The sequence below is a fragment of the Oncorhynchus kisutch genome, unplaced genomic scaffold (genome assembly GCF_002021735.2).
Source record: "Oncorhynchus kisutch isolate 150728-3 unplaced genomic scaffold, Okis_V2 Okis04b-Okis11a_hom, whole genome shotgun sequence".
Taxonomy (NCBI): Eukaryota; Metazoa; Chordata; class Actinopteri; order Salmoniformes; family Salmonidae; genus Oncorhynchus; species Oncorhynchus kisutch.
Window position 1 is genome coordinate 8,564,997 of NW_022261981.1, and position 17,500 is coordinate 8,582,496.

General features: G+C 51.2%; 2 protein-coding genes across 2 annotated transcripts in view; both read right to left on the minus strand.

The window, feature by feature from the left end:
- LOC109884468 (receptor-type tyrosine-protein phosphatase epsilon) overlaps positions 1-17,500 on the minus strand; it is a 172,103-nt gene that overhangs the window by 58,403 nt on the left and 96,200 nt on the right. The gene's annotated exons all lie outside the window — the stretch shown is intronic.
- LOC116359716 (glycine-rich protein DOT1-like) lies at positions 7,499-8,083 on the minus strand. The gene has a single exon (XM_031813058.1). The coding sequence runs from the start codon at positions 8,081-8,083 to the stop codon at positions 7,499-7,501; it is 585 nt and encodes a 194-aa protein (XP_031668918.1).

The window sequence follows — 17,500 nt, forward strand, 5'->3', positions numbered from 1 at the left end:
AGAGAGAGAGGGACAGAGAGCGAGGAGAGAGAGAGAGAGAGAAGAGAGAGAAAGAGAAGAAGAGAGAGGAGAGAGAGAGAGAGGGAGAGAGAGAGAGAGAGAGAGAGTGAGAGAGACGAGAGGACAGAGCGAGAGAGAGAGAGAGAGAGAGAGAGAGAGAAGAGAGAGAGAGGGACAGAGAGCGAGAGAGAGAGAGAGAAGAGAGAAGAGAGCAGAGAGAGAAGAGAGGACAGAGAGAGAGAGAGAGAGACGAGGAGAAGAGAGAGAGAGAGAGAGAAGAGACAGAGAGACAGAGAGACAGAGAGAGAGAGAGAGAACAGAGAGACAGAGAGACAGAGAGAGAGAGATATACAGGTCACTGGTGATTCTATGTAAAGTACGGTGGACTACATTCTCTCTCTACTGGGGAAGGAAGGTGGTATGTCCATCTGCTGTTACCACAGTTGGGGACTGAAACATTACAAACTGAAATCCATTTCTATCTAAACAAATCAGACAGGGGAGGAAAACCATCTCACCTGGAACGACCTGTTCTGGGGTTCAAATCCATTTAACGGGGTCACCTGGAACGACCTGTTGTACAGTAACTATAAGCATAGTGTCACACCCTGACCATAGTTTGCTTTGTACGTTTCTATGTTTTGGTTGGTCAGGGTGTGATCTGAGTGGGCATTCTATGTTGTGTGTCTAGTTTGTCTATTTCTATGTTTGGCCTGATATGGTTCTCAATCAGAGGCAGGTGTTAGTCATTGTCTCTGATTGGGAACCATGTTTAGGTAGCCTGTTTGGTGTTGGGGTTTGTGGGTGGTTGTCTTCTGTCTTTGTGTTTGTTACACCAGAGAGGACTGTCTTGGTTTTGGTGTTGGGGTTTGTGGGTGGTTGTCTTCTGTCTTTGTGTTTGTTACACCAGAGAGGACTGTTTTGGGTTTCGCCACATGTATTGTTTTGTATTATGTTCATGTTGAGTTTTCCTATATTAAAAACATGAACTATAACCTCGCCGCGTTTTGGTCCACTTCTCCTTCCCAGGAGGAAAACCGGTACCCATAGAGGTGCAGGTTGGTTGGTCTGTCAGACACTGTCCCTCATCTTATGGCAGCAGCAATGTAGTGCGCTGCCAACCCACAGCTCTCTGCGTCCTCCCCCAACAGGACGGGTAGCCTACTCTCATCAGAGAGGTCTTTGAAACTTTGATTAAGGGTTTCACATTTGGGGAAATGACCCTCTCTAGTTGTTTTATATTTTTGACATTTTGTCAGGAAATGCATCTCTGTTTCTGTCTCTCTCTCAATTCAATTGACTTTATTGACATGGCAAGTTCATTATTACTTACAGTCAGCAGTCAGCAGTCAGTACCACAGCAGTCAGTACCACAGCAGTCAGTACCACAGCAGTCAGTATCACAGCAGTCAGTACCACAGCAGTCAGTACCACAGCAGTCAGTACCACAGCAGTCAGTACCACAGCAGTCAGTACCACAGCAGTCAGTACCACAGCAGTCAGTACCACAGCAGTCAGTACCACAGCAGTCAGTACCACAGCAGTCAGTACCACAGCAGTCAGTACCACAGCAGTCAGTACCACAGCAGTCAGTACCACAGCAGTCAGTACCACAGCAGTCAGTACCACAGCAGTCAGTATCACAGCAGTCAGCAGTCAGTACCACAGCAGTCAGTACCACAGCAGTAAGCAGTCAGTACCACAGCAGTCAGTACCACAGCAGTCAGTACCACAGCAGTCAGTACCACAGCAGTCAGTACCACAGCAGTCAGTACCACAGCAGTCAGCAGTCAGTACCACAGCAGTCAGTACCACAGCAGTCAGTATCACAGCAGTCAGTATCACAGCAGTCAGTACCACAGCAGTCAGTACCACAGCAGTCAGTACCACAGCAGTCAGTACCACAGCAGTCAGTATCACAGCAGTCAGTACCACAGCAGTCAGTACCACAGCAGTCAGTACCACAGCAGTCAGTATCACAGCAGTCAGTACCACAGCAGTCAGTACCACAGCAGTCAGTACCACAGCAGTCAGTACCACAGCAGTCAGCACCACAGCAGTCAGTACCACAGCAGTCAGTACCACAGCAGTCAGTACCACAGCAGTCAGTACCACAGCAGTCAGTACCACAGCAGTCAGTACCACAGCAGTCAGTACCACAGCAGTCAGTACCACAGCAGTCAGTACCACAGCAGTCAGTACCACAGCAGTCAGTACCACAGCAGTCAGTACCACAGCAGTCAGTACCACAGCAGTCAGTACCACAGCAGTCAGTAGTCAGTACCACAGCAGTCAGTACCACAGCAGTCAGTACCACAGCAGTCAGTAGTCAGTACCACAGCAGTCAGTACCACAGCAGTCAGTACCACAGCAGTCAGTACCACAGCAGTCAGTAGTCAGTACCACAGCAGTCAGTACCACAGCAGTCAGTAGTCAGTACCACAGCAGTCAGTACCACAGCAGTCAGTATCACAGCAGTCAGTATCACAGCAGTCAGTACCACAGCAGTCAGTACCACAGCAGTCAGTACCACAGCAGTCAGTACCACAGCAGTCAGTATCACAGCAGTCAGCAGTCAGTATCACAGCAGTAAATATCACAGCAGTCAGTATCACAGCAGTCAGCAGTCAGTATCACAGCAGTAAATATCACAGCAGTCAGCATCACAGCAGTCAGTACCACAGCAGTCAGTAGTCAGCATCACAGCAGTCAGTAGTCAGCATCACAGCAGTAAATATCACAGCAGTCAGCAGTCAGTACCACAGCAGTCAGTACCACAGCAGTCAGTAGTCAGTACCACAGCAGTCAGTACCACAGCAGTCAGTACCACAGCAGTCAGTAGTCAGTACCACAGCAGTCAGTATCACAGCAGTCAGTAGTCAGTACCACAGCAGTCAGTACCACAGCAGTCAGTAGTCAGTACCACAGCAGTCAGTACCACAGCAGTCAGTACCACAGCAGTCAGTACCACAGCAGTCAGTACCACAGCAGTCAGTATCACAGCAGTCAGTATCACAGCAGTCAGTACCACAGCAGTCAGTATCACAGCAGTCAGTACCACAGCAGTCAGTATCACAGCAGTCAGCAGTCAGTACCACAGCAGTCAGTACCACAGCAGTCAGTACCACAGCAGTCAGTACCACAGCAGTCAGTACCACAGCAGTCAGTATCACAGCAGTCAGCAGTCAGTATCACAGCAGTAAATATCACAGCAGTCAGCATCACAGCAGTCAGTACCACAGCAGTCAGTAGTCAGCATCACAGCAGTCAGTAGTCAGCATCACAGCAGTCAGTACCACAGCAGTCAGTATCACAGCAGTCAGTACCACAGCAGTCAGTATCACAGCAGTCAGTATCACAGCATTCAGCAGTCAGTACCACAGCAGTCAGTACCACAGCAGTCAGTATCACAGCAGTAAGCAGTCAGTACCACAGCAGTCAGTACCACAGCAGTCCGTATCACAGCAGTCAGCACCACAGCAGTAAATATCACAGCAGTCAGCAGTCAGTACCACAGCAGTCAGTACCACAGCAGTCAGTACCACAGCAGTCAGTACCACAGCAGTCAGTACCACAGCAGTCAGTAGTCAGTACCACAGCAGTCAGTACCACAGCAGTCAGTACCACAGCAGTCAGTAGTCAGTACCACAGCAGTCAGTATGACAGCAGTCAGTAGTCAGTACCACAGCAGTCAGTACCACAGCAGTCAGTAGTCAGTACCACAGCAGTCAGTACCACAGCAGTCAGTACCACAGCAGTCAGTATCACAGCAGTCAGTACCACAGCAGTCAGTACCACAGCAGTCAGTATCACAGCAGTCAGTATCACAGCAGTCAGTACCACAGCAGTCAGTACCACAGCAGTCAGTACCACAGCAGTCAGTACCACAGCAGTCAGTATCACAGCAGTCAGCAGTCAGTATCACAGCAGTAAATATCACAGCAGTCAGCATCACAGCAGTCAGTACCACAGCAGTCAGTAGTCAGCATCACAGCAGTCAGTAGTCAGCATACAGCAGGTAAATATCACAGCAGTCAGCAGTCAGTACCACAGCAGTCAGTACCACAGCAGTCAGTACCACAGCAGTCAGTACCACAGCAGTCAGTACCACAGCAGTCAGTAGTCAGTACCCACAGCCAGTCAGTATCACAGCAGTCAGTAGTCAGTACCACAGCAGTCAGTACCACAGCAGTCAGTAGTCAGTACCACAGCAGTCAGTACCACAGCAGTCAGTACCACAGCAGTCAGTATCACAGCAGTCAGTATCACAGCAGTCAGTACCACAGCAGTCAGTATCACAGCAGTCAGTACCACAGCAGTCAGTATCACAGCAGTCAGCAGTCAGTACCACAGCAGTCAGTACCACAGCAGTCAGTACCACAGCAGTCAGTATCACAGCAGTCAGTACCACAGCAGTCAGTACCACAGCAGTCAGTATCACAGCAGTCAGCAGTCAGTATCACAGCAGTAAATATCACAGCAGTCAGCATCACAGCAGTCAGTACCACAGCAGTCAGTAGTCAGCATCACAGCAGTCAGTAGTCAGTATCACAGCAGTAAATATCACAGCAGTCAGCATCACAGCAGTCAGTACCACAGCAGTCAGTAGTCAGCATCACAGGCAGTCAGTAGTCAGCATCACAGCAGTCAGTACCACAGGCAGTCAGTATCACAGCAGTCAGTACCACAGCAGTCAGTATCACAGCAGTCAGTATCACAGCATTCAGCAGTCAGTACCACAGCAGTCAGTACCACAGCAGTCAGTATCACAGCAGTAAGCAGTCAGTACCACAGCAGTCAGTACCACAGCAGTCCGTATCACAGCAGTCAGCACCACAGCAGTAAATATCACAGCAGTCAGCAGTCAGTACCACAGCAGTCAGTACCACAGCAGTCAGTACCACAGCAGTCAGTACCACCAGCAGTCAGTACCACAGCAGTCAGTAGTCAGTACCACAGCAGTCAGTACCACAGCAGTCAGTACCACAGCAGTCAGTAGGTCAGTACCACAGCAGTCAGTATGACAGCAGTCAGTAGTCAGTACCACAGCAGTCAGTACCACAGCAGTCAGTAGTCAGTACCCCAGCAGTCAGTACCACAGCAGTCAGTACCACAGCAGTCAGTATCACAGCAGTCAGTACCACAGCAGTCAGTACCACAGCAGTCAGTATCACAGCAGTCAGTACCACAGCAGTCAGTACCACAGCAGTCAGTACCACAGCAGTCAGTACCACAGCAGTCAGTATCACAGCAGTCAGCAGTCAGTATCACAGCAGTAAATATCACAGCAGTCAGCATCACAGCAGTCAGTACCACAGCAGTCAGTAGTCAGCATCACAGCAGTCAGTAGTCAGCATCACAGCAGTAAATATCACAGCAGTCAGCAGTCAGTACCACAGCAGTCAGTACCACAGCAGTCAGTACCACAGCAGTCAGTACCACAGCAGTCAGTACCACAGCAGTCAGTAGTCAGTACCACAGCAGTCAGTATCACAGCAGTCAGTAGTCAGTACCACAGCAGTCAGTACCACAGCAGTCAGTAGTCAGTACCACAGCAGTCAGTACCACAGCAGTCAGTACCACAGCAGTCAGTATCACAGCAGTCAGTATCACAGCAGTCAGTACCACAGCAGTCAGTATCACAGCAGTCAGTACCACAGCAGTCAGTATCACAGCAGTCAGCAGTCAGTACCACAGCAGTCAGTACCACAGCAGTCAGTACCACAGCAGTCAGTACCACAGCAGTCAGTATCACAGCAGTCAGTACCACAGCAGTCAGTACCACAGCAGTCAGTATCACAGCAGTCAGCAGTCAGTATCACAGCAGTAAATATCACAGCAGTCAGCATCACAGCAGTCAGTACCACAGCAGTCAGTAGTCAGCATCACAGCAGTCAGTAGTCAGCATCACAGCAGTCAGCAGTCAGTATCACAGCAGTCAGCATCACAGCATTTCAGCAGTCAGCATAACAGCAGTCAGCAGTCAGTATCACAGCAGGCAGTGTGTGTGTGTGTGTGTGTGTGTGTCCAGGTTTCCAGCTCAATGAGATCAAAAAAAAACATCTCCCTGAGAGACCATGGTCACACACACACTCCCTCCTCCTCCATCCTCTTCCTCCACTAACCAGAGATCTGAAAGGATTCTGTGATAGATTAGAACATGTGTCCTGCTGCATCACAACCTGGAGAAGAGGAAGAGGGTTATCAGGCAGCTTCCCCCCTCAGACATCAGCCTGGGTCTGGTCAGACATCAGCCTGGGTCTGGTCAGACATCAGCCGGGGTCTGGTCACTATGTCAGACATCAGCCTGGGTCTGGTCACTATGTCAGACATCAGCCTGGGTCTGGTCACTATGTCAGACATCAGCCTGGGTCTGGTCACTATGTCAGACATCAGTCTGGGTCTGGTCACTATGTCAGACATCAGCCTGGGTCTGGTCACTATGTCAGACATCAGCCTGGGTCTGGTCACTATGTCAGACATCAGTCTGGGTCTGGTCACTATGTCAGACATCAGTCTGGGTCTGGTCACTATGTCAGACATCAGTCTGGGTCTGGTCACTATGTCAGACATCAGCCTGGGTCTGGTCACTATGTCAGACATCAACCTGGGTCTGGTCACCTTGTCAGACATCAGCCTGGGTCTGGTCACTATGTCAGACATCAGCCTGGGTCTGGTCACTATGTCAGACATCAGCCTGGGTCTGGTCACTATGTCAGACATCAGTCTGGGTCTGGTCACTATGTCAGACATCAGTCTGGGTCTGGTCAGCATGTCAGACATCAGCCTGGGTCTGGTCACTATGTCAGACATCAGCCTGGGTCTGGTCACTATGTCAGACATCAGCCTGGGTCTGGTCACTATGTCAGACATCAGCCTGGGTCTGGTCACTATGTCAGACATCAGTCTGGGTCTGGTCACTATGTCAGACATCAGCCTGGGTCTGGTCACTATGTCAGACATCAGCCTGGGTCTGGTCACTATGTCAGACATCAGCCTGGGTCTGGTCACTATGTCAGACATCAGCCTGGGTCTGGTCACTATGTCAGACATCAGTCTGGGTCTGGTCACTATGTCAGACATCAGTCTGGGTCTGGTCACTATGTCAGACATCAGCCTGGGTCTGGTCACCTTGTCAGACATCAGCCTGGGTCTGGTCACTATGTCAGACATCAGCCTGGGTCTGGTCACCTTGTCAGACATCAGCCTGGGTCTGGTCACTATGTCAGACATCAGCCTGGGTCTGGTCACTATGTCAAACATCAGCCTGGGTCTGGTCACTATGTCAGACATCAGCCTGGGTCTGGTCACTATGTCAGACATCAGCCTGGGTCTGGTCAGACATCAGCCTGGGTCTGGTCAGACATCAGCCTGGGTCTGGTCAGAAAGGCTGTGAGACAAACTTCTATTTGACCCCACGACACACTGAAGCACCATGTCAGTCAGTCAGATAAAATGGGCCCTAATGTCAGTCAGTCAGATAAAATGGGCCCTAATGTCAGTCAGTCCCTCCCCCTGGTCCTTCTGCCCTCCCCCTGGCCCTTCTGCCCTCCCCCTCCCCCTGGCCCTTCTGCTCTCCTCCTGGTCCTTCTGCCCTCCCCCTGGTCCTTCTGCCCTCCCCCTGGTCCTTCTGCCCTCCCCCTGGCCCTTCAGCCCTCCCCCTGGCCCTTCTGCCCTCCCCCTGGTCCTTCTGCCCTCCCCCTGGTCCTTCTGCCCTCCCCCTGGCCCTTCTGCCCTCCCCCTGGTCCTTCTGCCCTCCCCCTGGCCCTTCTGCCCTCCCCCTGGCCCTTCTGCCCTCCCCCTGGTCCTTCTGCCCTCCCCCTAGCCCTTCTGCCCTCCCCCTGGCCGTTCTGCCCTCCCCCTGGTCCTTCTGCCCTCCCCCTGGTCCTTCTGCCCTCCCCCTGGTCCTTCTGCCCTCCCCCTGGTCCTTCTGCCCTCCCCCTGGCCCTTCTGCCCTCCCCCTGGTCCTTCTGCCCTCCCCCTGGTCCTTCTGCCCTCCCCCTGGTCCTTCTGCCCTCCCCCTGGCCCTTCTGCCCTCCCCCTGGCCCTTCTGCCCTCCCCCTGGCCCTTCTGCCATCAACATCCTTCCAAAATGGGGTGGGTAATTTCTCCCCATGTGTTCTTGCTGCGCATGTGTTTGTCATGTAGCTCTGCTGACGGCTGTATACATGTGGGAGGTGGGCAGTGATTTGTGGTCTCCGATGCTAGGCGTCGTGTCCTGCTAGGCGTCGTGTCCTGCTAGGCGTCGTGTCCTGCTAGGTGTCGTGTCCTGCTAGGTGTCGTGTCCTGCTAGGTGTCGTGTCCTGCTAGGTGTCGTGTCCTGCTAGGCGTCGTGTCCTTCTAGGCGTCGTGTCCTGCTAGGCGTCGTGTCCTGCTAGGCGTCGTGTCCTGCTAGGCGTCGTGTCCTGCTTGGTGTCATGTCCTGCTTGGTGTCGTGTCCTGCTAGGCGTCGTGTCCTGCTTGGTGTCGTGTCCTGCTAGGCGTCGTGTCCTGCAAGGCGTCGTGTCCTGCTTGGTGTCGTGTCCTGCTTGGTGTCGTGTCCTGCTAGGCGTCGTGTCCTGCTTGGTGTCGTGTCCTGCTAGGCGTCGTGTCCTGCTTGGTGTCGTGTCCTGCTAGGCGTCGTGTCCTGCTAGGCGTCGTGTCCTGCTTGGTGTCGTGTCCTGCTTGGTGTCGTGTCCTGCTTGGTGTCGTGTCCTGCTAGGCGTCGTGTCCTGCTAGGCGTCGTGTCCTGCTTGGTGTCATGTCCTGCTTGGTGTCGTGTCCTGCTAGGCGTCGTGTCCTGCTTGGTGTCGTGTCCTGCTAGGCGTCGTGTCCTGCAAGGCGTCGTGTCCTGCTTGGTGTCGTGTCCTGCTTGGTGTCGTGTCCTGCTAGGCGTAGTGTCCTGCTTGGTGTCGTGTCCTGCTAGGCGTCGTGTCCTGCTTGGTGTCGTGTCCTGCTAGGCGTCGTGTCCTGCTAGGCGTCGTGTCCTGCTTGGTGTCGTGTCCTGCTTGGTGTCGTGTCCTGCTTGGTGTCGTGTCCTGCTAGGCGTCGTGTCCTGCTTGGTGTCGTGTCCTGCTAGGTGTCATGTCCTGCTTGGTGTCGTGTCCTGCTAGGCGTCGTGTCCTGCTAGGCGTCGTGTCCTGCTTGGTGTCGTGTCCTGCTAGGCGTCGTGTCCTGCTTGGTGTCGTGTCCTGCTAGGCGTCGTGTCCTGCTTGGTGTCGTGTCCTGCTAGGCGTCGTGTCCTGCTTGGTGTCGTGTCCTGCTAGGTGTCGTGTCCTGCTTGGTGTCGTGTCCTGCAAGGCGCCGTGTCCTGCTAGGCGTCGTGTCCTGCTTGGTGTCGTGTCCTGCTAGGCGTCGTGTCCTGCTTGGTGTCGTGTCCTGCTAGGCGTCGTGTCCTGCTAGGCGTCGTGTCCTGCTTGGTGTCGTGTCCTGCTAGGTGTCGTGTCCTGCTTGGTGTCGTGTCCTGCAAGGCGCCGTGTCCTGCTAGGCGTCGTGTCCTGCTTGGTGTCGTGTCCTGCTAGGCGTCGTGTCCTGCTTGGTGTCGTGTCCTGCTAGGCGTCGTGTCCTGCTTGGTGTCATATCCTGCAAGGCGTCGTGTCCTGCTTGGTGTCGTGTCCTGCTTGGTGTCGTGTCCTGCTAGGCGTCGTGTCCTGCTTGGTGTCGTGTCCTGCTAGGCGTCGTGTCCTGCTTGGTGTCGTGTCCTGCTAGGCGTCGTGTCCTGCTAGGCGTCGTGTCCTGCTTGGTGTCGTGTCCTGCTAGGCGTCGTGTCCTGCTTGGTGTCGTGTCCTGCTAGGTGTCGTGTCCTGCTTGGTGTCGTGTCCTGCAAGGCGCCGTGTCCTGCTAGGCGTCGTGTCCTGCTTGGTGTCGTGTCCTGCTAGGCGTCGTGTCCTGCTTGGTGTCGTGTCCTGCTAGGCGTCGTGTCCTGCTTGGTGTCATATCCTGCTAGGTGTCGTGTCCTGCTTGGTGTCGTGTCCTGCTTGGTGTCGTGTCCTGCTAGGTGTCGTGTCCTGCTAGGCGTCATGTCCTGCTTGGTGTCATGTCCTGCTTGGTGTCGTGTCCTGCTAGGACACGTTTAACGTGTCCTGTTTAACTAGTAGAATATTTAACTAACCATCATGTAACCACTGACTACCCTATTAATGACCTGTTTAACTAGTAGAATATATAACTAACCCTCATGTAACCACTACCCTATTAATGACCTGTTTAACTAGTAGAATATATAACTAACCCTCATGTAACCACTACCCTATTAATGACCTGTTTAACTAGTAGAATATATAACTAACCCTCATGTAACCACTACCCTATTAATGACCTGTTTAACTAGTAGAATATATAACTAACCCTCATGTAACCACTGACTACCCTATTAATGACCTGTTTAACTAGTAGAATATATAACTAACCATCATGTAACCACTACCCATATTAATGACCTGTTTAACTAGTAGAATATATAACTAACCCTCATGTAACCACTACCCTATTAATGACCTAGTGGAATATATAACTAACCATCATGTAACCACTACCCTATTAATGACCTGTTTAACTAGTAGAATATATAACTAACCATCATGTAACCACTACCCTATTAATGACCTGTTTAACTAGTAGAATATATAACTAACCATCATGTAACCACTACCCTATTAATGACCTGTTTAACTAGTAGAATATATAACTAACCTTCATGTAACCACTACCCTATTAATGACCTGTTTAACTAGTAGAATATATAACTAACCATCATGTAACCACTGACTACCCTATTAATGACCTGTTTAACTAGTAGAATATATAACTAACCCTCATGTAACCACTACCCTATTAATGACCTGTTTAACTAGTAGAATATATAACTAACCATCATGTAACCACTGACTACCCTATTAATGACCTGTTTAACTAGTAGAATATATAACTAACCCTCATGTAACCACTACCCTATTAATGACCTGTTTAACTAGTAGAATATATAACTAACCCTCATGTAACCACTACCCTATTAATGACCTGTTTAACTAGTAGAATATATAACTAACCCTCATGTAACCACTGACTATGCTGGGATAGATTGATTGATTATGTCTGTACTAAGGATGCCTGCTGTACTAAGGATGCCTGCTGTACTAAGGATGCCTGCTGTACTAAGGATGCCTGCTGTACTAAGGATGCCTGCTGTACTAAAGAGGCCTGCTGTACTAAGGATGCCTGCTGTACTAAGGAGGCCTGCTGTACTAAGGATGCCTGCTGTACTAAGGATGCCTGCTGTACTAAGGAGGCCTGCTGTACTAAGGATGCCTGCTGTACTAAGGAGGCCTGCTGTACTAAGGAGGCCTGCTGTACTAAGGATGCCTGCTGTACTAAGGAGGCCTGCTGTACTAAGGAGGCCTGCTGTACTAAGGATCTCAATAGCAACACTGTCTGATGTTCTGCTATTATAAAAGTACCTGCAATACACACTGAGCTTACCCAACATTAGGTTGGTACCCAACATTAGGTTGGTACCCAACATTATGGTCCATGTTGACTCTACAAGGTGTCTAAAGCGTTCCACAGGGATGCTGGTCCATGTTGACTCTACAAGGTGTTGAAAGCGTTCCACAGGGATGCTGGTCCATGTTGACTCTACAAGGTGTCTAAAGTGTTCCCCAGGGATGCTGGCCCATGTTGACTCTACAAGGTGTTGAAAGTGTTCCACAGGGATGCTGGTCCATGTTGACTCTACAAGGTGTCTAAAGTGTTCCCCAGGGATGCTGGCCCATGTTGACTCTACAAGGTGTTGAAAGCGTTCCACAGGGATGCTGGTCCATGTTCCACAGGGCTGCTGGTCCATGTTGACTCTACAAGGTGTTGAAAGCTTTCCACAGGGCTGCTGGTCCATGTTGACTCTACAAGGTGTTGAAAGCGTTCCACAGGGCTGCTGGCCCATGTTGACTCTACAAGGTGTTGAAAGCGTTCCACAGGGATGCTGGTCCATGTTGACTCTACAAGGTGTTGAAAGCGTTCCACAGGGCTGCTGGCCCATGTTGACTCTACAAGGTGTTGAAAGCGTTCCACAGGGATGCTGGCCCATGTTGACTCTACAAGGTGTTGAAAGCGTTCCACAGGGATGCTGGCCCATGTTGACTCTACAAGGTGTTGAAAGCGTTCCACAGGGATGCTGGTCCATGTTGACTCTACAAGGTGTTGAAAGCGTTCCACAGGGATGCTGGCCCATGTTGACTCTACAAGGTGTTGAAAGCGTTCCACAGGGATGCTGGTCCATGTTCCACAGGGATGCTGGTCCATGTTCCACAGGGATGCTGGTCCATGTTGACTCTACAAGGTGTTGAAAGCATTCCACAGGGATGCTGGCCCATGTTGACTCTACAAGGTGTTGAAAGCGTTCCACAGGGATGCTGGTCCATGTTGACTCTACAAGGTGTTGAAAGCGTTCCACAGGGATGCTGGTCCATGTTGACTCTACAAGGTGTTGAAAGCGTTCCACAGGGCTGCTGGCCCATGTTGACTCTACAAGGTGTCTAAAGCGTACCACAGGGATGCTGGTCCATGTTCCACAGGGCTGCTGGCCCATGTTGACTCTACAAGGTGTCTAAAGCGTTCCACAGGGATGCTGGCCCATGTTGACTCTACAAGGTGTTGAAAGCGTTCCACAGGGATGCTGGTCCATGTTGACTCTACAAGGTGTTGAAAGCGTTCCACAGGGATGCTGGACCCATGTTGACTCTACAAGGTGTTGAAAGCATTCCACAGGGATGCTGGCCCATGTTGACTCTACAAGGTGTCTAAAGCGTTCCACAGGGATGCTGGTCCATGTTGACTCTACAAGGTGTTGAAAGCGTTCCACAGGGATGCTGGTCCATGTTGACTCTACAAGGTGTCTAAAGCGTTCCACAGGGATGCTGGTCCATGTTGACTCTACAAGGTGTTGAAAGCGTTCCACAGGGATGCTGGACCCATGTTGACTCTACAAGGTGTTGAAAGCATTCCACAGGGATGCTGGCCCATGTTGACTCTACAAGGTGTCTAAAGTGTTCCACAGGGATGCTGGCCCATGTTGACTCCAATGCTTCCCACAGTTGTGTCCAGTTGTCTGGGTGTCCTTTGAGTGGTGGACCATTCTTGCTCATTCACCCTCTGAATGGCACACACACACAATCCATGTCTCAATTGTCTAAAGGCTTAAAAATCCTTCTTTAACCACCTGTCTCCTCCCCTTCATCTACACTGACTGAAGTGGATTTAACAATTGACATCAACAAGGGATCATATCTTTCACCTGGATTCACCTAGTCAGTCTGTGTCAAGGAAAGAGCAGGTGTTCGTTGGGGTGGGGTTAACTGCCTTGTTCAAGGACAGAACGACAGATTTTTACCTTGTCAGCTCGGGGATTCAATCTTGCAACCTTTCGGTTACTAGTCCAACACTCTAAACACTAGGCTACCTGACGCACGCACGCACGTGCACACACACACACACACACACACACACATGCGCAAACACACACACACACACGCACACATGCGCAAACACACACACACACACACGCACACACGCACACACGCACACACACACGCACGCACACACACACACACACACACACGCAGTAAGGAGTAGTTAACCAGTCTATGATACTGCAACGCTATGCCGTTACCCACAATATTCAACCTGACACACATTCCACTTTCCAATCCTCTTTCTGAGCATCCGGGCCTCTGTTCAGTATGTAATGAACTCTGCATTGTTAAATTCACATGGTATAAGTCTGCTGATCAGGATCATTCTGGATCAGGCTGAATTCAACAGGAATATGGGTCATTAAATGGGGCCTCTGACCTCACAGTGAGAAGCATTGTCCTCTCTCTTCTCAGCAGGACCAAGGCATTTACAAACACACACACACACACACGCGCAAACACACACACACACATGCGCAAACACACACACACACTCGCACATGCGCAAACACACACCGCATGCACACATCCACCCCTGCAGTAAGGAGTAGTGACCATTATGAGTGGTAACCATTGTGTTGACCGGCCACTTGACAAACCCACTGGCCCCTTGGAGAGAGGAAGTACTGCATCCACTCCTCACTCTGAGACAAAAGAGCCCTGAGACTGGCCTGTCAGGGAGGGGTGGGGTGTGACAGACAGCCCTGGAGGGAGGGCCCAGAACCAGCAGGACATTAGGAGGAGAGAGACAGAGACCCAGCAGGCCATCAGGAGGAGAGAGACAGAGGCCCAGGAAAAGCAGAACATCAGGAGGAGGGACAGAGACCCAGGACATCAGGAGGAGAGACAGAGGCCCAGGCCATCAGGAGGAGAGACAGAGGCCCAGGACATCAGGAGGAGAGACAGAGGCCCAGGAAAAGCAGAACATCAGGAGGAGGGAGACAGAGACCCAGGACATCAGGAGGAGGGAGACAGAGGCCCAGGACATCAGGAGCAGGGAGACAGAGACCCAGGACATCAGGAGGAGGGAGACAGAGGCCCAGGAAAAGCAGAACATCAGGAGGAGGGAGACAGAGACCCAGGACATCAGGAGGAGGGAGACAGAGACCCAGGACATCAGGAGGAGGGAGACAGAGGCCCAGGAAAAGAAGGACATCAGGAGGAGGGAGACAGAGACCCAGGACATCAGGAGGAGGGAGACAGAGACCCAGGACATCAGGAGGAGGGAGACAGAGGCCCAGGAAAAGCAGGACATCAGGAGGAGAGACAGAGGCCCAGGAAAAGCAGGACATCAGGAGGAGAGACAGAGGCCCAGGAAAAGCAGGACATCAGGAGGAGAGAGACAGAGGCCCAGGAAAAGCAGGACATCAGGAGGAGGGAGACAGAGACCCAGGACATCAGGAGGAGAGAGACAGAGGCCCAACAGGACATCTCTGTCCCTGTCTCTGTCTCTGTCCATATCTCTGTCTCTGTCACTGTCCATGTCTCTGTCTCTGTCCATATCTCTGTCTCTGTCACTGTCCATGTCTCTGTCTCTGTCCATATCTCTGTCTCTGTCTCTGTCCCCCATCGTCCCTCCCTCACCCCTCTGTTTTAATATCTATGGTATATCACACAGTCAGTAAACACACACACACACAAAACAAACACACACACACACACAGACACACACACACAAAACAAACACACACACACAGACACACACACACACACACAAAACAAACACACACACAGACACACACACACACAAAACAAACACACACACAGACACACACACACACAAAACAAACACACACACACACAGACACACACACACAAAACAAACACACACACACAGACACACACACACACACACACAGACACACACACACACAGACACAAAACAAACACACACACACAGACACACACACAAAACAAACACACACACAGACACAAACACACACACACTGACACACACACACACACACACACACAGTCATACACACACACACAGACACACACACACACACACACACACACACACACACACATCTCTGTCTCTGTCTCTGTCCATGTCTCTGTCTCTGTCCATGTCTCTGTCCATGTCTCTGTCTCTGTCCCTGTCCATATCTCTGTCCCTGTCTCTGTCCCTGTCTCTGTCCATTTCTGTCCCAGGACATCAGGAGGAGAGAGACAGAGGCCCAGGAAAAGCAGGACATCAGGAGGAGAGAGACAGAGGCCCAGGACATCAGGAGGAGAGAGACAGAGGCCCAACAGGACATCTCTGTCCCTGTCTCTGTCTCTGTCCATATCTCTGTCTCTGTCTCTGTCCCCCATCGTCCCTCCCTCACCCCTCTGTTTTAATATCTATGGTATATCACACAGTCAGTAAACACACACACACACAAAACAAACACACACACACACACACAGACACACACACACAAAACAAACACACACACACAGACACACACACACACACACAAAACAAACACACACACAGACACACACACACACAAAACAAACACACACACAGACACACACACACACAAAACAAACACACACACAGACACACACACACACAAAACAAACACGCACACACAGACACACACACACAAAACAAACACACACACACAGACACACACACACACACACACACAGACACACACACACAGACACAAAACAAACACACACACACAGACACACACACAAAACAAACACACACACAGACACAAACACACACACACTGACACACACACACACACAGTCATACACACACACACAGACACACACACACACACACACACACACACACACACACATCTCTGTCTCTGTCTCTGTCCATGTCTCTGTCTCTGTCCATGTCTCTGTCCATGTCTCTGTCTCTGTCCCTGTCCATATCTCTGTCCCTGTCTCTGTCCCTGTCTCTGTCCATGTCTCTGTCTCTGTCCATATCTCTGTCCATGTCTCTGTCCCTGTCTCTGTCCCTGTCTCTGTCCATGTCTCTGTCTCTGTCCCTGTCTCTGTCCCTGTCTCTGTCCATGTCTCTGTCTCTGTCCCTGTCTCTGTCCCTGTCTCTGTCCATGTCTCTGTCCCTGTCTCTGTCCCTGTCCATGTCTCTGTCTCTGTCCCTTTCCATGTCTCTGTCTCTGTCCATGTCTCTGTCTCTGTCCATGTCTCTGTCTCTGTCCATGTCGCTGTCAATGTCTCTGTCTCTGTTCATGTCTCTGTCTCTGTCCCTGTCTCTGTCCCTTTCCATGTCTCTGTCCATGTCCCTGTCTCTGTCTATGTCTCTGTCCCCGTCTCTGTTCCTGTCTCTGTCCATGTCTCTGTCCCTGTCTCTGTCCATGTCTCTGTCTCTGTCCCCGTCTCTGTCCCTGTCCATGTCTCTGTCTCTGTCCATGTCTGTGTCCCTGTCTCTGTACCTGTCTCTGTCCCTTTCCATGTCTCTGTCCATGTCTCTGTCTCTGTTCATGTCTCTGTCTCTGTCCCTGTCCATGTCTCTGTCCATGTCTCTGTCCCCGTCTCTGTCCATGTCTCTGTCTCTGTCCATTTCTGTCTCTGTCTCTGTCCATGTCTCTGTCCCTGTCCCCTGTCTCTGTCCATGTCTCTGTCCCTGTCTCTGTCCATGTCTCTGTCCCCATCTCTGTCCATGTCTCTGTCTCTGTCCATTTCTCTGTCCTTGTCTCTGTTCCTGTCTCTGTCTCTGTCCCCGTCTCTGTCCATGTCTCTGTCCATGTCTCTGTCCCTGTTCCTGTCTCTGTACCTGTCTCTGTCCCTTTCCAAGTCTCTGTCCATGTCTCTGTCTCTGTCCATGTCCCTGTCTCTGTCCATGTCTCTGTTCATGTCTCTGTTCATGTCTCTGTTCATGTCTCTGTCTCTGTCTCTGTCCATGTCTCTGTCCATGTCTCTGTCCATGTCTCTGTCCCCGTCTCTGTCCATGTCTCTGCCCCTGTCTATGTCCATTTCTGTCTCTGTCCATGTCTCTGTCCCTGTCTCTGTCCATGTCTCTGTCCATGTCTCTGTCCCCATCTCTGTCCATGTCTCTGTCCATTTCTCTGTCTCTGTCCATGTCT

Coding starts and splice junctions, on each gene's coding strand:
- LOC116359716 (XM_031813058.1), bottom strand. CDS start 8,083: ATGTTGATGGCAGAAGGGCCAGGGGGAGGGCAGAAGGGCCAGGGGGAG.